Here is a 24,490-nt window from a genome sequence, read left to right as displayed (position 1 = left end):
GGAAACACAGCATCCTATGCTGTGGTGAGACAATTCGAAGATATGGAACACTCAATAGTAGCATCAGGTATCCTACCTCAACCAGCATCAGCACAAATGGCAGATGAAGCTGCTAAAGAAGAAGAGGATACAGACCAAAACAGATGGTTCTGAAACCAGCCATACAAGAACCAGAAATCACTGAAGAAACACTGATTGACATACAGAAGAAGGCTGGACCATACGAATGGTCCGAATGGCAAAGGAAAGGAGCAACAACAGGAGAAAGTGGACTTTGTAGATCCCATGATGGTAGAGTGGTAGCACCAGCAGAATTGTGTGTCTCACTGATATCAGAGGCACGCACGAAGGAAAGAAAGGAACATTGCAAAGAATGCAAGCACTGTGCCTCTTCTGCGACGAATGCACCACCTGTGGAGAACACAATGTGAAGAAACCGTACAAAACACCTATGGGCTCTTATCCTGTACCATCAGCCTGCTTCCAAGACATCAGCATGGACTTTACTCATCTTGGTAATGGTGGACAGATTCTCAAAGTGGGTGGAGGCAATCCCAACTAAAAGAGAAGACGCACAGACAGTGGTGAAGTGGCTGCAGACAGAGCTGATACTCCGATAATGGTTCACATTTCAGTAATAAGCATTTGCAGGAAGTAGATCTGGATCAGTGTATCATCCACAGTCACAAGGACTGGTAGAGAGGGCAAATCAGACGCTAAAATCAAAAATAGCGAAAACATGTGCGGCATCAAAGCTGACATGGGTTAAAATTTTACCATTAGCTCTAATGGCAGTGAGGAGCGCACAAGGAAATAGGACGCATCTTTCACCACATGAGTTAATGACAAGGAGGCAAATGCCTGGTCCTCCAAGAGACGGTAGTCATATACATAGATGTACATATACTTAGATGTGCAGCAAGTTGAAATGAAGGCATATGTGACTGCATTAATCATTCTCACGGAGGCTCTCTCCAAACAGGTCCAGCGAACCAGTGCAGCTGACCAGGAAAAGGTAAAAATCTCATCCGAGAGGGTGACTGGGTCAGGGTCAAAGTTCATAAGAAAAGTGAACTGACCCCAGGTGGACAGGGCCGTACGAAGTGAAGGAGGTTACTTCACACTCGGTCCAAGTCATAAGTAAAGCAGGAGCACCTTGGCACCACCTGTCACACTGTGCCCCAGCACCTGAGCCGTCCAGACCTCTAGCAGAGGTCCGAGGTAATCTGACGCAAAATGCATAATTTGTTTTGTAATTTGTAATTTGACTTTTCAGCAACCACCAACAGGTGATCCAATTAGCTACAGGACATGGAAACGACAATGTTTGGTTAAATTGAATTGTTGATAATGCTATAAACAAAAAAAAAAATGGGTGGCTGTATAGCTTGTGCTGCAGCTAGACCAGCTAGGTTCACCGAACCAGCACCACTATATCCTGAATCTGACCCAACAGGATACGCATGCATGACAAATATGACTAAAATGGCTACTCCACCAAATTGCACTACTCTGGCATCCATATTTAAAGTACAAAACCTGACCCAACACAGACGCAGACATATCTTAGCAAAAAGAGCAACTGCAGTAGGATAGTTCAGTCTGGACAAAGGTCCAACCTACATAGATACAATCAGAGTGAACCAGAGGAGTGCCTAATCAATACAAATTGGTATATCAAATTGCAGTAGGTTTTGAGAGTATCGCAAGTATTATTCCATGGATAACTGTGAATAAAAATGTTGATCGTATCAATTATGTGCATTACAATGTTCTTCGTTTGGCTAATCATACTAGGGATGCAATAGAGGGTCTGGCTGAGCAGCTGGCCCCAACTTCTTTGATTTCTATGCAAAACAAAATGGCTTTGGAGCTTTTGCTCAATGTTTGGAGATCTGTGTTGCACTAACATCCCCAACAATACTGCGCCGGACGGTTCAGTCACAAAAGCACTGAATAGTCTGAAGGCACTGTCAAAAGAAATGCAGGAAGCATCAGGTGTGAACGAACCATTTGGAGATTGGATGGAAAACATGTTTGGAAAATGGAAGCACCTGATCTTGTCAATAGCAGTGTCAGCGGGTGTGTTCATTGCAATATTGGTCTCATGTGGATGTTGTATAATACCCTGTATTCGTTCTTTGGTTGGCCGTCCTATCACCACTGCCCTCTCCAAGGAACCATTACCACCCCCTCCTTATGGAGCTTACCCAGTATGGGAAGAGCAGAACAGCCTGGTAGGGTCAGGAGAGGCAGAGGCAGACACCAGCGTGTGAACAGGGCAGAAAGGTAAAGAAAGTGACGTCCTTCAGACGTCAAGAGAGGGATTTGTTGAGAAAATTAGCTTATATACAGCTTAATTAACAGCTAGTTAATATGCAGCTTTAAGTAGCAATTGACTTATATACAGTTTAATTAATCACTAGCATATTTGTAGTTTTAATAACCATTAGTTTATATACAGCTCTATTAATCACTTATACAGTGCTCACAACACAGCAAGGCCAGAGAGAAGCAGGTGAAAGGTTACTTATTTAACTGCGACACAAGGAACAGGCAGCCATCTTTAGAGAAGATAAGGAAGACACAATAGACAGTGAGATTCAAGCGAGGGCCACCGCCCCAGCTGAGCCCGGCTTCTTCATACACACTCTTTATTAGGACCTCTCGCCTCAAAATCTCACTCACACTGATGGAAACCAACGCCTACTGGGAGGGGCCAAGGTGGATGGACATCCACGGCCTCCATCCAGGCGCCATAACGTACAAACGTGCCACGCCTGCATCTTTGACTTTGGCCAATGTGTAACAAGGGGTGGAACCCCTATATTAAGTTTCACGCTGATGTGTTCAAGCGTGTCTCATGGTGAATCTCTGCGAGGTTCATCCATTAGCACCCAAGCTTGTTTTTGATAGCTGGGCTGAATGACTCTGTTGATAAATAAATCTATTGCTTTGATTTAAACTATACGCCTCTGAGAGCTTCTGTTTCATTCTTAAACCTGCTCTAAGTGTGAAAGACAACAACATCACATTTTTTCACAACAACAGTCAATGTCATGTTCTGTGTAAAGTACCTTAAGTTTCATTGCTGACATTACACAAAACCTGACGTTTACCATCATCATGGGGACCATGGCGTGGCCCCTCCCCCATCAGTGCATGCGCCCGTGGAGAGGTGACTCACTGCCTCAGACTGTCGAGCGGCTCCACACACATGTAACTTGACGGGCTAGCTGTGGAACCTGGATGGAAATGGTAAGTTTTTAATTATTGTCCTTGCTCCTAATGTTGGTACATGTACTGCCATATAAAAAGAGCTGTTGCAATGTGCTGGAAGTTAACCGAGATGGACAGCTAATATTAGCTAACACTAAGCTAACATGTGCAGCTAGCATGTGCAGCTAACAGAGCTGTGAGTGGAGCTGGGTCTGGATAAAGGTGGAGGTCTGAACAGACATGAGTGCAGCTTCCTGCTGTCACAGTGTTTTAACACATTGATAAGGCAGGGTATGCTAAATGTAGCCTCTGCTCCAAGGAGATGAACTACAGCAACAAGGGCTCACATGTCCTCTCATCACACTGTTCACTGTTTCGGGCTTGTCACCTTTTTCACTCATGAGTTTGCAGGTATGCGATCTGAGACCAGCCTACCGTTAACGGAAGGCTGGACAACTAATTACAGTTAACTACAAATGGATAATTTACACATCGTGGGGCTTTTTTACAGTCACAAAATGATATTTAGATATTTTTTAGAATTTATATTTTATCATCATTATCTTTTCCCACAGAACGTGAATATTATGCTCAACAAAGTGACATATTTGACATATTGAGTCAAGGTTAACTTTAAAAAAAGTATTTCTTCACATGTAAGCAGATATTGTAATTCAAATAACCATGGGTATTGAAGTAGAATATTTAGCCTCATACTTTCAGAAATAAGTAGATCACCTTACTATAATGCAGCCTATAAGACCAGAACAAATTACTTTTAATTTCAGTCAAAATGTAATAATAGCAGCTCAGGCAACAATTTTAATTCCACCAAATTCTACCACTGCAGCTTGAAATACAGAGTACTGTAACATGACTGAATGTGTCCCTTGTGCTTTCAGGAGGATGGAGCATGTTTTTCATCCACTGGTGGCAGCTCTGAATGCACAGGTGAGAGAGGGGAGAGACCATGAGATGGTTTTATGTTGAGGTTTGTAGAAAGTCTTTTGTAATAGTGGAGAATATTATACTGAATACTTCAGGGAGTCTATTGGTTTCAATCCCAAACTGATCATACTCTCAGGGTTTAAATCATATAACTATTTAAAAATAGTCTAGACGCAAATGAAACACATTTTGACCCATCAAAGATGATGTTGAAGTTATTAGTTCATCGTAAACCATATTAACATTTCTATCCTCTAATATATTTGCAGGCGCTGATGTGACAGATGGCTTTAACCCTGAACAGACCAACGAGGTAGGATATGTCATCTTCTTTGGGTTCTTAATTGACAGTTAACCTGCTCGACTGTGAATGTCGAACAGAAATGAAAACAATGCTAGAGTAATTCATTTCTTACAGACTACAGCTAGTTAATCACACATATTAGACTTCCATTATTACGACAGTGTTTCCCACAGGGAGAAATTAAATAGTTTGCACTGCAGCCACTTATTCATAATGTCTGATGAAATATAAGTTGTAGTATTTGTTGTTTGGTTGTGTATTATTTTATTGATGTAAAACAGTGTAGACTGGTAGGTAGGTAGGTGGGTAGACTGGTAGGTCGACTGATAGGTAGGCAGACTGGTAGGTTGGGAGCCTGTCTAAACATTACAAAAAAATGATTTGTTTTTCAGGAAGAACACCAGCGGTCCAGTGACAATACCGATATTCTTGACCCCATTCCAGCTGATGTCGATGAGGACACAAGTGTTCCAGAGCTCATGAGAACCGACAGTGGAGTTGTAAGTTTATTTGCAAAACTTCACATTCTAACATGAAAAGGGCCATGACATCTGTCAGTTTACAGGAATCAGGGTAATATGTTCAGAGGCTGTGATGATTATTGAAAGCGGTAATGTGAAGTGCCACTACGAGACAAAGCACAACTCTTTTGAGCTAACGTCTCGCATCTCAAATAAAGGCACAGGAAAATAAACCTAAGAGCCCAGTATGATCAGAATCCTAACGCATGAATTCACTGACCAACAATGACGTTAACAGAGAGGAATAGAGCTGAAACAAGTGGATTAATAACCACAGATAAAGTCCTGCTCGCTAATTCATCTTATTAGAAGATGAGAATAATATGGATATCTTGGTTTTCTTGGGTGACATCACTTCACACCTGAATTTTATTAATTTAAAGCTGCAGGGCACTTAATTTCTTTGTTTTAAGATGCACATTTTTCAAAAGCTTTCGGTTATGTAATTTAATCTTAATCTCAATTTTAAATCTGACAATAAATATTGTTTATGTATTATTCAATTGATCTTTCTATATTTGATAATCAGTTGTTTTCTACATACAGACTTTAATACAACTGTTGGCTACTTCAATATACAGTATATGGAACTAAATCAGAGTGCAAGTTAGACATTATTATGATGTTCTGGAGATTTAATGAGGAAATTCTCTCTGAATGGACCTTGTTGAACTTTAATTGAATACCCCGGTCATAGATGTTTAAAACTACCCGAAACAACACAACAATCTACGTTAATATGCGTGCTGTTCCACGGCATTGTTAAATGCTTGTGATTTTACAATGAAGAATATCCAAGTCTAATCCTTTCTTTTTCTCTTTCTTTTTTTAAGCTCAACAGACACGAAAGAGAACCTCTATCAAGTTCTGAGTACAGTGATGAGGATGAGTATGTTCCTCAATATGATGAAGAAACAGAAAGTGACTGTTCAAAAGAAGAGGTCAAACAGCACACGGCAAAGAAGAGAAAGGTACAGAGAACTTCAACCAACTCTCAGGAAGGAGATGACCAACCACGCAAGAAAACACATAAGACACGTTTTATTTCCCTGGCTGAACCTGACACCGACAAATCCTCATCTAATGGTTGCGACGTGACGGTCATGACCTTGAAGAAGAAAGACAATGGAGGCAGACTGTACAACAAAAAGTTTTACTGTGTGTTTTGCTCTAAGCCTTTCAACAAAATGGCACGCCATTTAGAATCAAAACACAAGGACAAACCTGAAGTGGCAAGAGCAATAACATTCCCAAAGGGTTCTAAAGAACGAAGAATACAGTTCAGTGTATTGAGAAATAGAGGGAACCGTTTCCATAATAATCAGGTTATTAAAGAAGGAAAGGGAATGGTGATACCCCGTCAACAATCAAGTGGACCTGTAAACGCCAGTGATTACATGCACTGTATAAACTGTGACGCCTACCTGAAGAGGAGATCACTATGGAGGCACATGCAGAGATGTCATCTACACAAGAAAGTCAAAGGTTTAAAGCCAGGGAAAACTAGAGTGCAGGCCCTTTGTTCGAATGCTCAGCCAGTTCCAGACAGCGTGAATGCACGATTTTGGAAGCTGGTGCTTGACATGAATCAAGATGAGGTTACAGATGTTGTCCGGAAGGAGAAAATCATACTGAAATTCGGGGAACACCTCTTCAATAAGCACGGGCATGATGTCACAAAACACGAATATATCAGACAGAAGATGCGTGAGACAGGGCGACTGATTCTCCAGGGAAAGAAAAATGGCAATTTGAAGACTACTTCAGATTTCCTTGTACCAGCTAACTTCCCTCATGTGATAGAAGCAGTTCATAAAGTGGCTGGCTTGAATGAGGAAACTAACACGTACAAAACACCATCTTTGGCACTGAAGTTAGGCCACAATCTCAAGAAAATGGCAAATATTGTGGAATGTGAAGCAATGATCTCAGGTGATGAGAATGCTGTTTGCAATGTGCAGATGTTTAAACAAATCTGTGACACTAAATGGAACGAGTGTGTGTCATCTCAGGCCCTCAGGAATTTGAGTGAGACTAAATGGAATGCTCCACAGCTTCTTCCCTTTGCTGAAGATGTAAAAAAAATGCACCAGCATCTCAACATACAAAGGAAGGAGTGCCAGACAAAACTTGAAGAAGACCCAAATCAGAAGCACTGGGCAGAACTTGCAAAGATTACACTTTGTGAAGTGATCCTTTTCAATCGCAGAAGAGAAGGAGAAGTGTCCAAGATGAGGCTAAATGCTTTTACACTGAGAGATGCCTCGTTGACTCATCCAGATGTAGAGCTTGCTCTGTCTGACCTTGAGAAGAAGCTTTGTAAGCACTTTCAACGAATAGAGATGAAAGGCAAACGTGGACGAAAGGTAGCCATTCTCCTCACACCTGATGTGCTGGCATCGATGGAGTCACTTGTCAAGAATCGCCAGAACTGTGATGTGCCTGATGAGAATCCTTTCATGTTTGGGAGACCACAAGCACTCAGTCACTTCAGGGGATCCGATGTTATTCGGCAGATTGCTCGAACCTGTGGGGCAAGCCACCCAGAAACATTATCCTCGACCAAATTAAGAAAGCACATGGCCACTATGTCAAAGGTCCTCAACTTAAAGGACAATGAAATGGATGACCTCGCTGACTTCCTTGGCCATGACATCAGAGTGCATCGCCAGTATTACAGACTGTCTGAAGGCACACTTCAGCTGGCAAAGATAAGCAAAGTTCTCATGGCCCTGGAACGAGGACAGCTGTCTAAATTCAAAGGAATGAATCTTGATCAGATTAACATTGATCCAGAAGGTAAGACAGGCCTGTTTCAATATTTTTATTTTTACACACATGGGTTTCCTTTTTATAGAGATTATTTTTGCGGCTGACCGAGATATTTTTTCAGTTGCTAAAATTAAAAACATTCAAGCAGATTGCGTTCTCCAATTTGGTATTGTGACCATGCATGATACTGCATTTTGGCATTGGTGGATAGTAGCTTAGACAGTCTACCATCTGCCATTGTATAGGGATGTGTTCATATTAGTCGTGCAGCACCATCTCTGGCCCTATTCTGCTTCCTCTGCCCATTCATGCTATGTTGCTTTCTCATAAAACAGTTTATGTGCTATCTAATAGTTTTATCCATATGCTTTCTGTGTTTCCCAGAGATAATGGCTGTTGACAGTAATGCATCAGATACTGAAGATGAGGAGGACATGACTACAACGGATGTTGCTTCTTTATCTTCACCTTCATCTTCACAGTCATCAGGTATGTAGGCAACTATTGCGAGGGACTAACGGTAAAACTTCAAACTACAAAGTTAGACATTCTAACGTATCAAAAAACTGAGAGAAAATCTGTTTACTGCCAGAATTAAGAGAGAGAATTAAGAGAGGGATAAGACTGGAGAGACAGATGTTTGTTTGTATTCTGTGTCTTATGTGCTCTGATAATTTTTGGAATATTTGTTAGGGTGTTTAAATGTGAATATTAAGATCCTGGTAAACCTGAGATGAGATGCAATGCAAATTGATGGCGGTACCAATTAAAAGTTATCTTTTTTGAAAAGTTGAAAAGTTTGAAAAGTTGCCTTGTTACCATATTAGATGCACTGTACACTTTAAAAAAATACACATACACTACTGTTCAAAAGTCTGAAATGAATAATCTAGTCATTTTAATTTGTGCAGACAGTGTTTTGTTCACAATCAATTATGAATTTTCATATTTAAATGCAATATGTATCTATTCTTTTGTTGGAAAAAAATATTTTTGGAAGCTGTGAATAGTGGGAGATAAGAATTGATTCTTTCCCTCTATGCGGTTGCTATGGCATTGGGTTAGCAGATTAATAGCAGTAAGATAAATGCAAGATGATGATAATAATAATCATGTTCCTTCAGCAAGCACAGTAATAACAATAATAGTAAGGTAAATGCAAGATATTAATATTGTTTCAACATGTAAAATATGACTTATTCAAATGGGAGAGCTGTAAAGTTGTGTGCTGGAACTGGCAAAATATGAAGTTAAAAGAATATCTCCAATGTGCAAGATAGAGTCCAAAACATTTGTGTTGATTTAACACATTGATTCACATGTGTAGACCTTATGTTAAGATGTAGAAGGTGCATCCTCTGCTAGTTCTTCTCGGTGATTACACTGAAGCGCATTAATCAATGCTTTCATTGTATTGAATACTCATTTCCTAAAGGAGAGCTCTTATGTTTACAGACAGATCTGTGGTGAAAAAGAAATGCCCGACTGAAGTTGGACAAAACGATGATCCACATCCAGCCAAAGGTAATATTTCGAGTAAATGTGAGGATTGTGAAAATTTCTGATAAAATATTTCTCTTGTAAAGAAAGCACACACTGTCCAGGTACATTGCTAGCCTTAATCATTTGCATGCCTTTTACCTTGCCTGTATTTTTATTTCCAATCACTTTCCCTAATACAGTTTCCTTAAAATACCACATGAGTGTTTATTCTGTGGGCACCAACAGATTGTAGACACTATTTGATTGGATGTATGAAATGAATTGAAAGTCTGTTATTCTCAGTTTTGCTTGTGTTTTAATAGGTAGTTTGGATGAAAAGATGCTGGTTGGAGAGGCCTCTGGTCAATCACACACAAAAAAAGGTAATCTTTTCAAAGTTTTTCAGTTTCTCACCTAGGATCAAGTTATTTAGTGAGTCCACTGACATGAGAATACATTTTATAGATTCCCTATCCAAAATAGAAATAAACTAATAAACTATGATGTATCGTTATGTAGTATGTAACTTAGTTAATACGTGTATTAAGTAGTTCAAATGAGCTCCACCTTTACCAGCTGCAACATTAAAGTGATACATTCATCAATGCATCGATAATTATTATCCAATGATTTCAGCCTACTATAAATATATTATTTTGTCCATTCTGCATAGTGAGTATACTTTAACTTTCAATATTACTCTGTGCGTTTCTATCACGCACCTGGTTTTTGTGTGGCCAGGTTTTGAGGCTAATGAAACACCATATTAAAGTAACTGGCATCATTACGTAAGGAAAAATAATTTCACATCATCCAGTATATTGAATTCAGAATCATCTATGTAAAGGACTCATTTGTTCAGGTCAGTAGATCTCATCTAGTCCTAAATCACATAATGTCCTCTGGACTAAATGGACAATGACCAGTTGTTTTAAATGAAGTACTCCACTTGTGTCATGTAATACTGAAGCTAGTGTTAGTAAACCGTGTCTTTGTTCATACTTCTGCAACTACCGTCTATATTTCTGCTGCGAGTTCTATTTTTGTATTAGACACTGTTGCTCCAAATACTTATGTTACTGCAACTACAGGTTGTTTTACTCGTATTTTGTGTACTGCTACAGTCAAGATCGATACAACATTATAGCCTCAGTACTTGCTGGTTTTTGAATAACATTAAATTACTGTCTCATTTTATTCAGGGTCATCACAAACAAAAAAACAGAAGTGGACCAACGACGAAATCCAGGCTGTGGAAAAAACACTCATGGACCACATCAGATCTTGGAAGGTTCCTGGGAAAGCCCAGTGTCTGGAATGCATTCAGACGTCACCACTAGCTCTCAAAGGAAGGAGGTGGGAGGCAGTGAAATTTTACACAAAAAACCGAATTGATGCACTGAAGCGAAAGTCTTTGCAAGAAAGGTAAGCTTTTACATTTGTGCACTGTTGTGTTCAGATGGAAGACTACAGGTACAATCTTTGCTGGACATTTATGCACTTCTGTTGCTGGACATTGTTCAATGTTGTCAAATGGAAGGTTTAACAGTTTTTTTTGTTTTTTTTGAGGAATTCACAATCGTGCCTGTTCTCTTTGACATTCCTCGTTTTCTTTGTTAAATATTTGAATATTTCTATTTGCGTTACGGCATTAAAGTTGTACGAATCTATTTTGTGATACACAAACATATTTTCGTTGTATTTTTAGTTATTTAAAACCATTTCACTACACTTAAAAGTGTACATTGCAGTGCAGTTGTGAGGCACTGAAAGGTTTTGAAACAGTAAGTGTTGAAATAATGTTTACAGAATTACAATTTAAGTATTGTCGTAGTCAAGTTCAGTATTTGTTTTGCAAGTGAAATACTACTTTGAAATATTATGCTGAGAGCATTGCAGTTGTGATACTGTGATATTCAGCTCCATCATTTGTAGGTTTTTTTTCAACTGAAATACAAAGCACTGAATATCACAGTATCAAAACTGTAATGCTTTCAACTGTAATATTCAGTGCACTATATCTGAAAAATGCACAGAACTTTGAAATAAAGCTGTGAAGTTTGAACATTTCTGATTCTGATTCTGATCTGACATTTACATTGAGTGGAGTTCAATATACACAGATGAGTCATTATACAATTACAACATTTAATGTTGAATCCACAAATGCAATATTAAATTAATTAACAAAATATAATACAGAAACAACTCTTTTTTTAAATAAAGCTCCTTGGTGTTTCTATAAACTTACCCTCCATTGAATACATTATATAGGCTTGAATACCTTATATAGGCTTGAATACCTTATATAGGCTTGTAAGACACATTTTTAACAGTGTCCCCTGGTGGTGGTTTGTATTATGACATGATAGGAGCGTCCCCGCTGGGATAGAAACACCAGACAAAAATTCAGTTTGTTAAATTTGAGAAGTTTTGATACTTGAGTTGATATTTTGGTTCCCAGGACCAAAACAAAATTTATGTGATGAAAAGTATGCCGTTATTCCATTCAGAAAATGAGGTCCCCACGCGTAACCTCTACACAGGCGTCCCCACCATGTAGCAAAAACGTGTATGTGTGTGTGTGTGTGTGTGTGTGTGTGTGTGTGTGTGTGTGTGTGGCCGTGGACCTCTCACTGGTGTCTATCTCTGTTTAATGTCTGACTGCCTGGGTGGGTGAGGGGTCGTGAGAACCTGCAGCCACCCAGAGAAACACACCTTTCTTTGTCTGCTGTCAAACCTTCCTCGAAAACTCCCATCGGTTTGACTTAACCGACTTGAACTGGTTAATTGTGGGTGATGTCTGTGCCGGCTTTGAGAGGAAATGAGATTCATTATGCCTGCGACTCTGGCAAAGAGAGCTGGAGCTGAATTTGAGTACAAGCAAACCATCAAACAAGACGCTGTGATTGGAGGAAATCTGGAAACCGACACCAGCTCCCGCTTCATGTCCATCCAAACTCCACTTCGTCCTGCATGTTTGATGTGTGTAAACGCAGCCAGGGCCTGCTGAGTCCACTCTCATGAGCCTGATATGGCACTAATAGCAGACCGCTGAATGGACTGTTTCCAGTTGCAAAAAGCCGTGCCTCTGCCAGCGGCAATTTCCGTTTTTCATCTTAAGACGCTGCTAACAATGAGCTGAGAAACCACAAGGAGGGGCAGGCTGAAGCTGCTCGGAAGTGGGTTTTTAGCATCATACAGCATTGAGTGTTCTTATTGGTGGGGAGCTGGGGAGTTGGCAGACGAGCAAAAGTCCATATTGAGTCGATTACAGTGTTTTTGAGGTGTGTGTGTGTGTGTGTGTGTGTGTGTGTGTGTGTCCTCATTTAGAAAATCTGTTTAATTAGTGAAACGTGGTTGTTTTCTGTCGGCTGTGCGACTCATGGGAAGGGTAAACTTTAAAGTCTGGACATGTTGACTCATGTTTAATCTTTAACTGGACCGTCTGAACTGAAGGACAAACAAAATCTGCAGTCTGTCTGTATGAAATATATTATATAGTAATTAGGCTACTATAACTAGCATTACAAAATATGTCGGCTTCCTCCAATATGAATAACAATGCAATATGTTTCACAGTTTGATATTTGAAAATACTTGCAATGTTTTTTTGGAACAGATGAAATGAAACATGCATGTAGTCTCTGCGATGTCACGCATGGGTTTCTGAAGAGCCAAAATAAAGCTGAAAGTGAGCGGCTCTGGCCGTCTCCATCTTGGAGCGTGGATGAAGCTGAGGCGAGCCGCATGAAGCCTGGTTGCTGAAACACGCCCAAATAGCTCAAAGATAACAGGCTAGCTAAGGCTAACAAGCTAGGCTGTTGCTAGCCGGCTCGTTAAGCCTGTGGTCTTGTTGCTCCTGGTTGCCGGTTGGTACCGGTGCTAGCATACATATATATATAAAACGCTTAAAAACTGGAACACAAGACTTCTTTATTTAAATCAACCAATTTATTTCTCACATGAAATTGTACAAGTTAACGTTACAACGCCAGTGAAATGCAATCTCCCGTCTGCTCCTTCGAATTGTGCATGAACATTAACATTGTTCAACATAAAGCACACCACTCCTTTTCTCTTGCTAGCGCATATATAGAGTACATAGAAAAAGAATAAAGTCAACATTTTGAGTCCATCTTAATATATGTGCTGCAAGGCTGTAACAATATACGAATATTTTTGTAACATTTTCGCAATTACTTCATACATTTTTTATCTGTAAAATGTTGAACAGCGAAAAATGCCAATTATGTTCTCAGAACCTAAGTTGATTGTCAAGTCTATTATCAAAATAATTCCCTGTCAATTTTCTCTCAATCAAATAATTGAGTAACTGACTCATTGCTTCAGCTTTAATGTGCTGATAAATTGACAGACTTATTTCAACAGGAATTTTACATTTACAGTAAATAACTGAACTGAGTCCACGAACATTCATCTTGTTAACAGCCCAATAATGTAACTGTGGAAAGGACATCATGCCATCACTGGGGTCAGGATCCAACCATTCTATCTGCCCATCCTGTGTTCAGGGGATCGGATGAAGGCAGGGTGGGGCCCCCGGGGCCCCCCGGCAGTTCGGAGATAAAGTCACACAAGTAGGCCACTGTGGGCCCGGCAGGAACACGACTGCAGATTTTCCCATTCGATAAGTCAGGAGGGGTGGGAGCAATCAGTGCACACACACACATACACACACTTACACTCATATGGACACATACAGTACACTCACACATAAACATTCAGACACACATAACTTACAGGCTTATTTCCATGTTCCAGCATTACAGGTTGTTACGCTGTCAGAAAGATAAAATCACTGCATCCCTTCTTCCTGTTCTTCATTTTCTCTGACTGTGGTCATTTTTAAGTATAAGCACTGTGGCACTCGTTAGTCATTGCTGTGATATTTTTGCCCTTTACCTCCTAGAGATAACTGAATCATAATTTATATTTGGTGAAGAAATAAGCTTTTTTTCCATCCTGCCAAGAGTCAGATGAGAGGCTTGATACCACTTTCAAGTCTCTACGGTAAATATAAGGAGACAGGCTGCAGCCAGTTAGCTTAGCTTAGCATAAAGACTGGAAACAGGTGGAAACAGCTAGCCTACATACTTCACGTATACAGTCAGACATGAGAGTGGTATTAATCTGCTCATCTAACTCGGGCCGGGTGATGTGAAAAATGGATTTTCATTTTTAAACATCTTCCTCAACCATCAGTTCAAATGAGTGAATAAAATTGATTTATTACCCAACTCAACATGTCAAACTATTCCTTTAAGACAAATCATCAATTCATTTGTTACATTAGTCAGCGATTAACAGATTAGCAGTTTGGAAGCGAATGCTAAATGTTGAAATAGAATTAGAAAATTCACACACACACACACACACACAGATGGATCTTCCTCTGTCATTAGGGCCGCCCTGGTTTCTCAGAGGAAACTCTGACCGACCACTTCTCACTCACTCACCGCTCTATAGACCCTCTGATGTCTCTATTAACTGTTACGCCTCTATTTTTCCCCTCAGCTAGACACATTCTTCAGCTCTTTCCTACCGACCTAACCCGTTGATGCGAACCTCCTCGGTAAAAATACTCCTCACCACCCTGGTGCTTCAGCCAGACGGTAACCTTCGGAGTGCGTAATGGTCCGCCACACACATGCTGATGTGAGATACAGTAACATGAGGTGTGGGCAATTTGGGTTCATGTGATACAGATATTGCGTAAAGGGCTGATAGATAATATCTTGTGCCAATATTCAGTGTGCATGGTATCTGCAGCTCTTGATAATAAGGCCATGCTAGCCGGCTATAGACCGTAACATTAGTTATACATTTTTGATCAATCCAGCAATTCTCTGCTGATTATCTGGGTCCACGTCACATGAATGTGTTTTTTTAATCACTACGAATTGTTGTTATACAGTACTCAGTACTCACAATAAATAAGACATATATATATATTTCAATAATTTTATATACTTAATAAATGAATGTAGGCTTTTTGGTCCCTGCTGATTTTTCTGTTATTCGTAAATAAAAAGGTATTAAATTGGATTCTTCTTGGTATTTAAAAGGTCTAAAAAAAGAGTCTTATTTAATAATTGAATATTGTTAACACTGCATGCAGAAACCCTGTAAAAAGATCATTTCAAGACCGTTTTAATCTGAATTTTCTACTTCACAAGAAAATCCTCTGAAACTGTATTGAGACACAACTGGGCAATGAAACCCAGATGCAACTTACATTCATATTCATTATTTCCTCACAATCCGAATACCTGGACAAAAATAAGAAAATGTTGAAGAAAGGAGTTTTACTTGGCAATGGATACATTTAACAAAAAAGCCAAATTTTGGCCAGAAGCATCACAAAGTAATGGCCCAACTGCAACACACACACACACACAGAGAAGTACTACTTTACTTCCCCTTTTATTGAGTCGCTTCTAGCCCTCGCTGACTTCTAATCAGCCCACAGAAGCTCCTCACCCTGTATTCGCCATCAGTAATGACAAACCTCCCTCCACGCAGCAGCTTTCACAGATCTTTGAACACACACAGACTGCATCCGTCTGCATGTGTCCCTCTGTAGCGGTTGAGGATGTCGATGGGTTTTTAAATTCCTTCACACGTGTCAAATGTGTCCATAACAATCCCACTTTGAAGGATACAGTGGAGGCCAAGTGGAGGCGTTGAAGTTGTAAGAAGGAGATGGGAGAGAAGTGGAGGGATGGATGAAGGAGAAGAGGGGGTAACATCGCGTGTACGAGAGAGAGATCTGCACATGATGACATGTTGCATTACATGATCCCCTGTGATCCCCGGTGGTCTCGCCCTCTGAATCACAACCATCTGCCTCTGACCTTCAGGGTGGAAGAGTCCATTTCCGCGCAGCGCAGGCTGGTGGGGATTAAGAGGGTCCGGGGGTCTGGCCCCGGGCCCAGCAGGGCCGGTATGGATCACAGCTTTCAGAGCTCCGAACCCCCGGCACCAGAGGGAAACTTCCTAACCCAGAAACACTTCCCTCATCTCTGCCACACACACACACACACACACACACACACACACACACACACACACACACACACACACACACACACACACACACACACACACTCAAACGGAGGACTTCATTACTCCCAGATGTGGATCTATGTGTTTACGTGTGTTTGAGTTAGGGCTGGGCGATATGGCCTAAAAAAAAAATCTCCGATTTTTTTACAAAAAATCCGATTCACGATTTAAATCGATTTTTTTCCCCCAAAATTTTTTGCAGATGACAGAAGCTGTTGAAAACAATTTTCTTTTATTTTGTGATGATTTTCCCAAGTAGGTTGATAAAAATAAAGTGCAAACAAAACCTGAACATTGTAGAAAGGTGCCTGTAGTATACAAAAAGTATTTGGTCACTCTTTTGTTTGCCTGAATCATTTAAATATAAAATTAAATTAAACATAACATTAAATGGCATTAAATAGTAGCCTTCCATTGTAAACAACTGTGCAAATGTAACTTTTTACAGTAAGCTTTTCTAACTGAATACACTGATACAAACACAGCATGAAATAAAATGTATGTGACCCTTTAACATTCACATTTTCAAAAGTGCAACATCTGATCTAACATCAACATAACATATTTTGCACAGTAAATAAGTGCATGTAAACAAAATCAAGTGCATTCACAACATAACCAACAGTATTAAACAGTAGTGCATGTTTTTTCTAAATTTTTTTGCCAGGAAGACAAGCCTGTCTACTACCTCTGGCTTCAGGCATGCACAGTGGCATGTAACAATGCCCCCCCCACACACTGAAAAGCCTCTCAGAGGGGGCACTTGTAGCTGGCACAGAGAGGTATTTCTTTGCTAAAGTACTTAGCCTTGGAAAGTTAAGTTGGTGACGCTTCCACCAGTCAAGTGGATCGGTGTCTGGGTCAACCTGCTGGACCACAGGTCAGTTGTTGCGGAGTAGAATGACATCCCCTCCAGCTCCGCAGAGATCCTTTGGCGTGTACTATTGTACAGCCGAGGCAAGGCAACGTCAGAAAACTGTTTACGGCTTGGTAGCACGTACCTGGGGTCCAAAGCTTTGAGACGGTGAATAAACCCCGGCTTTTCCACGGTGTATATGGGCACCATATCTTTTGCGATATACATCGCGACTGTGAAGCTGCTGGCCGCCATTGTTTTAGTTTGTAAACAATGCGCGCGCACTCTACTACGGGAACCGAACGGGGGGGAGGGGTGGGGGCGATTTTCTCGATTTTCAATAAAACACATCGCCTTAAAGCACACATTCGAATTAATCGATTAAATCGATTTATCGCCCAGCCCTAGTTTGAGTGTATGTCGTAGTAGAAAGCGCAGAAAGAGAGAGAGATGGGTGATGTACGAACAGAAATGATAGTGGCTGAAGCCACCGTGTCTGCACTATACCTGCAGGTGCCTTTTTTACTTTGGAAGTAAAATAAACTCACATTTGAGTCGCACTTTAGTGGGCAAACCCTTTCATTCCCTTAAAAGTCACAGAACAATAACTGCAGAAACAGTGAAGTTGACAGAATAAAAGGGGTTTTCAGACTGCATCGATAGATCGGCTGTGATGCCCTTCGTTTCACCCAACACCTAAATAACACAGATACTGCACTCGGCCTTTGGCAACAGTCTTCAGGGAACGCAGGGTTGAAAATGCCGCATCTACAAACCGAATGTGTTCTTTCAGCGTAGTTCATAGTGATCAGATGAACAGTGTATCTGTCAGTCTATTTGTAATAAAACATTCATTCATTTATTATTATCATCATATTATTATTTAATATTCATTTTAGTCAACAATCTAATATATTTTAAACGTTTATTTTCATCATTTAATGGTAGTTAAAGGGGGTACTTCAACGATTTCGTATTGCGCTTTGGTGGGACAAGATAAAAAACAAAATGTTTTATATTATATTTTAACTCATATTCCCAAAAAAAAACACTTTGTCCTAAATTTCCCATAATTAGTATACAACTGTCTGCTCCATTTCACTGTATTTTACTCCAAATCCTGCCTTGTGTTTCGAAATGTTATACTTCTTTGGCGCAATCATTTTGTGTATGCAGAAAAAGTGTCGAAAGATTCTTTTGCATGCTGGTCCGGTGACCGTGAACTCACTTTTGACCAAATATATCGTTATCTAAACTGGGTTTATAAGGCAGGACTGGAAAACGCTGCTCAAACGGTCCGTCTACACATGAAGCAGACCGCGCTCGTCTCCTGTTGCTTTTGCTGAGAGCCCGACGCAGGTCAGTATTCACAGCTCGCTCGTGTATCCTCACATTCTGCTCATAAACAGTAGCCTATTGGCCTGCAGTGCTTTAAACAACAGGCCCTAATACAGATCAGCCCACCCACAGAGAGCACAGCTAAATGTGAGCATGTGCACTTTCAAAGCCGTATGGATTCCTGCTACAGATGCTAACGGTGAAGGTGTGATGAAAACATCAGGTCGCTCTTTGGAAACCATACGGCGGCTAGCATCAGATAAAAAGAACAAACACTGTGATTTCATCTTCTCGAAAGAAAAAGAGATTAGCCGCTTCTGAGCAGTGACTCCAGGTTAATGAGAGGATTACGTTACTGCCGGTTTTCCTCTTCATCAGTGCTTTTACCTCTTTTCCTCTTATTCTTGCCCAAGATTTTCCTTTTCTCTTCTTCTTCTTCTGTCCCTCTGCTTTACCCATCCTCCTCCCTTTGCGGTGGCCTCCTCCTGGGCTTTCTGTTGTAGCCGGGCTGTTCTGTGATTACAGGCAAGAGGTTTAAAATGTAAACATGATGTCCATGGGAGCTCGAATGGAACACCATGGCTTCCATTAGACTGATTGGATGAAATCAAACATCCATATAGTGCTATAGGCACACTCGCAAAACACCAAACAGCGCAAACACACTAGCGCCTCACTTATTTTTGCTTTGAGGCTGGTTGCTTTTGATGTCACTGCCTGCAACCACAGAAAAAAAAACAACGTAAATACAGACAATGTCTTGCATATCTGGGTCCACATTGTACGGTAGTGTGTTTTTCGTTGCATTCCTTCAGATAAAGAAAATAAATACTTAATAGGCAAGATGAACCACACCAGCATGAAATTACCGCAAAATAACCTGACAGAGTGATGACAAATGAGAGTTACCGTATCAAAAGGGTGAATGTTGTTGTTAAACAGCCCTTGGATCCAAATGGAAAATGTGGCTTTGGATTCATAAAACCTATTTTGCTGCTCACGTCATGTGGTGACCAGCCTCGGGAACTTGGCTTCAGAGCGATAGGTTGCAGCTTATGCTTTGGCCTGAAATGCTCATTGTAATACATCCCAATGTTGAGACTAGCCATATGAACAGCATTGTTTTTCTAAACTTTTCTCCCGTTGGTATGTGCTATCTATATATATATATATATATATATCTAGATTTTAGTTTTAGCCCCAGCCCTGTAAAGCAGCTCGGGGGTTTCTTATGAATACCATGAGTTGTGTATCTGTTGTTACCCTCATGGTTTCATGCTTGGAGAGTCGGAGCGGACTGTGTGTGTTGGATCAGAGAGAGAGAGGAATGGAGTCGGCTCCATCCCCACACACCAGAGCTCAGAGCCCCCTAAGCCCTTCACTTACAGACCAACCACGAAGACTCCGACCCAACCGTCACCACATGCCTGCTGAGGAGGGAGAGGGGAAGCGTGGAAATTAGCCGAGGGATCTTTCACAGATGCAACACATTCCTCATTGCTTAGATTTCTACAACACAAACTCAGCCTGAGATTTTGAATCGCCCTCTTTGAATTCAACATAATTAATTCAGAAGAAAATTGGTGGAATCTTTTTATTTATTTATTTTTCACAACGGAGGTCATTAGATTTCATTATAACGTTACAGTAGCATTTGAATGAGGGCACGAGACAAATGTGTTTTCCTTTCCCTCCCATTTTCCTCGTTTTATATACAATCTGCTCTGGCACGTTAGAATGTCTCTCAGTCAAATGCGGGCTCTGCTCTGGGTTTCTTGAAAGTTTTGAGGCACTACTACGTCTTCTCGGCCTCTGAGTCATCGAAGTAGGAGTAAAGATCAAGAGGAAGAGCGCAGCCTCGTCCTCTAAGAGCCACAGTGTGACGAGAATACCTCTACCACTGATTATAACTACAATCTGAGGGCCAAATGCAACAACCAGGATTGAATGCGAACACATAGCCATAAGACAATACGATGGACTTTTGCCTCTTTTTAATAAATTAAAGGATCATTCCAGTGTATTACAGTTTGAGTCTTATTTTCGTAACTTTGGTATTCATTTCAATGTGCAATGATAACATTGTACTCACCAAACTAACTAATGAGATCTGGAAGAGTGTCAATACTGCTGTAAATATATCCAAACAATTCTGGCTGCTTGTTAAACGGTCTTGTTTTTTTGTTTCTACACCCGTTAAATACAGAATATGGGTGTTGAGAGTTGTTTACGTGCAGGGCTGAGTAACGAATAATGTAGCTAACTTGTATTACTTTTACTGTTGAGTAATTAGGAAAGTAGCATAAATACGTTTTGATGAGTAAAATGTAATGAGCATTTAACTTCTCCAACGCTGTATGTGATACGGGTTAGCTTGTTGTACAAACAAGGAATTAAAGTGAAAAAGCAGGACGAGTAACTTTTCCAACCCTGCTGTAGGGCCACGAATACCAGTGGTATGACAGTAATGTGGCTATTATTTTAGTCCCGTGGGATGCTCTCATAGCTCCAAGGACCAGGGCGGGAGAGCCTGTTGAGGAGGAGGTAGCAGAGGAGCGGAAATTACTTTCCTGAGGTTAATATAGCCTTGCGGTTTTCCTACAGTAGCTGCTCACAGACTCCCTCCCAGTCTGAGCTGACACAGTCACTCCATCAATGCCAGCAGCTAATGTCCTGTTTATCTCCCTCTAATCACAGATGTAGCCCACTAATTCCACAGCAAAATCAAAAAGCCTTCAAGGCAAGTGCGGCATCGGCAAAGGAATGCGATGCGAATAATGAGAAAATCAAGGGACTGTTTTAATTTCTTTTAATATATATAGATGTTATTTTTGTAATATAGAATTTACAGTATGTTGGCATTTTCTCAAGTATACTCTCACGGAAAATATTTACAGTTTTAATAATGGCAATCTTTCTTTTCTCCGTCATGCAGGAACCTGATGCCTCGTACTCTGGAGGGTCAGATCACCATGGAGAAGACCCCCAGTTACTTCATCACTAAGGAAGCCCCTCGCCGTGTCTTCTCCATGAGCCGCCACACCAAGCTCATCGTGGTGGTGCGTGACCCCGTGACCCGGGCTGTTTCCGATTACACCCAGACGTTGTCCAAATCTCCGGGGCTCCCGTCCTTCCAGAACCTGGCCTTTCGCAATGCCACCACAGGCCTCATCGACACATCTTGGAGTGCCGTGCGCATCGGCATCTACGCCAAGCACCTAGAGAACTGGCTGCGCTACTTCCCGCTCTCACGCCTCCTCTTTGTCAGCGGCGAGCGCCTTGTGACGGACCCGGCGGGCGAGATGGGCCGGGTGCAGGACTTCTTGGGGCTCAAACGCGTGGTGACAGACAAGCACTTCTACTTCAACCAGACCAAAGGTTTCCCCTGCTTAAAGAAGCCCGAGGGGAGCAGCAGGCCGCGCTGCCTGGGGAAGTCGAAGGGCAGGCCCCATCCCCAGATCCCCTCTGACGTCCTGCATCGGCTCAGACACTTCTACAGACCCTTCAATCTCAAGTTTTACCAAATGACCGGCCACAACTTTGGCTGGGACTGAACGGCTACTCGCGAAAGCTCTTAAAAACTGTTACAAGCCTTCTTGGTCAGCCAGCTAGCAAAACCAGACAGGGATATCTTGAAGACATTGTGTGTTACCAAAGCTTTTACTGTGCAAAATATACCTTTCCTTCATTTCTTAAGCTATGAAAACTCCTTTTCTTCCTCCAGATTTACAGCAGCTATCAAAATGTGTGCGTTTGTTAGCAAGCAATGCGTTTGAGAAGTGCTGGTTGCTGCTGCACTGTGACGAGGGCGAACCAGAGTGAAGCATACTTGCAATTGGCACCGTGAGTGCCAGGTGTATGCTGAGCTGTCATTGATGTCCACAACACTAAACAGCAAAGCCTGTGATTTGAAAATAACTCCAGAAAGACACCCCCACTGCAAAAAGATGTGCCTGAAGTTAAACCAAATGACATATTGGACTATTGGGACACGGGAGCTGTGCTGAAAACACTTACAGTGAGGAAAGAAGCAACGGGTTTGGAATTATGCACAATCAAAATAAATGTAAATGTGTGTTGTTGAGATATAACTTAATCATTCAGAATATTTTCAGTCCAATCAGCATTGTTCTGTTCGTCTCTGTCACGTTTATTCTGTGTATGAAGTTAGAGGAAGCGCTCTTTCTGGACTGTCTTTATTAAAAAATAAAGATGTAGCATACGCAGAAGGATACCTGGTACTGGTGGAACACCTGAATCTGTGATTGTTTTCTACTTCATTTAATCAACACTCACCTCCACAAACGGTACTTACATGCAACTCTATAGTTCTAAAAGCTTAATTTATAATATGACAAACTATTGTTGAGATGTTCTCTCGGAGTCTTTTGGATATTCTGCAGGAAGTTCTGACAAACTTTTATTCGAAAATGTGTTTTGGGCTCCTTTTTGCTTCGCAGCATTCAGTTCATGGTCTTTGTATTTAATCCAAACAAACCAATGTTGCTGCTGCTGCGAATCTAAAGTACATCTGTTTAGCAGATTTTTTTCCTGGAAGAGACACTGGATGATTAGAAAAGAAATTATTGTTAATTACCGTTTTGTGATTTTTGTGAAGGGAGTAGGAAAACTGACATTTATTCATAGTGTATGCAAATGCACTATTAGATTGTTTAACCTTTACTGATTTATAAAACTAAGTATTACATTTTCAAATATAATAATAGAATAAAGAACTTTGAAAACTCTGTCCAAAGGTAACAAAGTACCACTATTCTGTTACTCACCTCTCCTCTCATTACAGATTACTTCCTGCCTGCCTTTGTGTGTTTTCCCGCCTGTTTTGATTGTCTGCCACGCCCTGATTAGTTTAACCTGTCCCTCGTTAGCACTGCAGTCATGAGACCTCCTGCTCACCTGTCCCCAATTTCCCCATCAGTCGTTCACGATGTGGTGTTCTGTGGTGTTCTGCTGCCTGTTTTCCTGTCACCTGTTCTCCAGCTGTACCTATTTGGACTCTTGCCATCTGCCGAATGGTTAATAATTCACGTAAATATGGTTAATCCCACTTCCTGCTCAACTCTCTGCATTTAGGTCCAATCCCTGTTGAGTATTCCCTGTCACGTGACACACTCAGCAAATTAAAGCAGTGCGCCAGTGAAGGGGTTAAAACTGCAAGAAGGCGTGCCGCAGTTCACAAAGCGGTTTTCATTGTTTAACCGGAAGCCATGTTGGAAAATGAACTGCAAAACTTGGCACCATGGTCAAAGCAATAGTTCAACATTATATCTAAAAATTTAGCTGAGAGTCAGATGATAATATTGATACTCTCGTCTGTACGCTAAACATATGAAGCTAGAGCCAACAGCCGCTTAGCTTAGGCTGAAAGCAGCCAGCTTGCTGAAGCTCACTAATTAACATGTTCAAGCTTGTTTGTTTCGTCCACATGTTGTTACTAAACTAAGCTAGCAGGCTAGCAGGCCTTATATTGAACCGAAAATTATGAGAGTGGATCTTCTCATCTGATTGTATTGACAAGTACCGTAAGCAAACAAGCTTATTTCCCAATGGGTGGAGCTATTTCTGTAAGCATAAGCGAGTGGTCATTCTTTGACAAACACTTCCCAGCTGCAGAAGTTGGTGGTGGGCGAGTTTGGGAGGGGTCGTGTGGCTGCAGGGTCTACATTTGAAGTTAACGCAGGACAGTGGCTTTTCCGATGTGTAAGCAATCAATTCGCTGGGGTGATTGGAGACCTTCTGGGAATGAACAATCTTTGACCTCTTCAGTCCCCCTTGACCTGTGAGCCTGGCCGCCATAAACTGCTGACCCGCCACCGCCGTGCTGGTTAATGGAGTCGCCCTGCGTGAGCTATGAACGTGGATGCATGCTCTCACACACAAACACTCGCACACAAATAAACACACACACACACAGGCCTACAACAACTCCCCCCCCAGCCC

The 24,490-nt window shown here is 41.1% G+C and overlaps 1 protein-coding gene across 1 annotated transcript in view; it reads left to right on the top strand.

Moving 5' to 3' along the window:
• The window catches only part of LOC306794976 (heparan sulfate glucosamine 3-O-sulfotransferase 6), a 41,809-nt gene extending 19,098 nt beyond the window's left edge, over window positions 1-22,711 (top strand). The window contains exon 2 of the mRNA XM_079293276.1: window positions 21,465-22,711. Within this exon, the coding sequence (XP_079149402.1) occupies window positions 21,465-22,083 (619 nt within the window). The 3' untranslated portion in view covers window positions 22,084-22,711. The remainder of the gene's footprint in view (window positions 1-21,464) is intronic.
• The last annotated feature ends 1,779 nt before the right edge of the window (window positions 22,712-24,490 follow it).

The sequence above is a fragment of the Melanostigma gelatinosum genome (assembly GCF_949748355.1).
Source record: "Melanostigma gelatinosum genome assembly, chromosome: 21".
NCBI classification, from domain to species: Eukaryota; Metazoa; Chordata; class Actinopteri; order Perciformes; family Zoarcidae; genus Melanostigma; species Melanostigma gelatinosum.
This window is presented reverse-complemented; position numbering and strand designations above follow the sequence as displayed.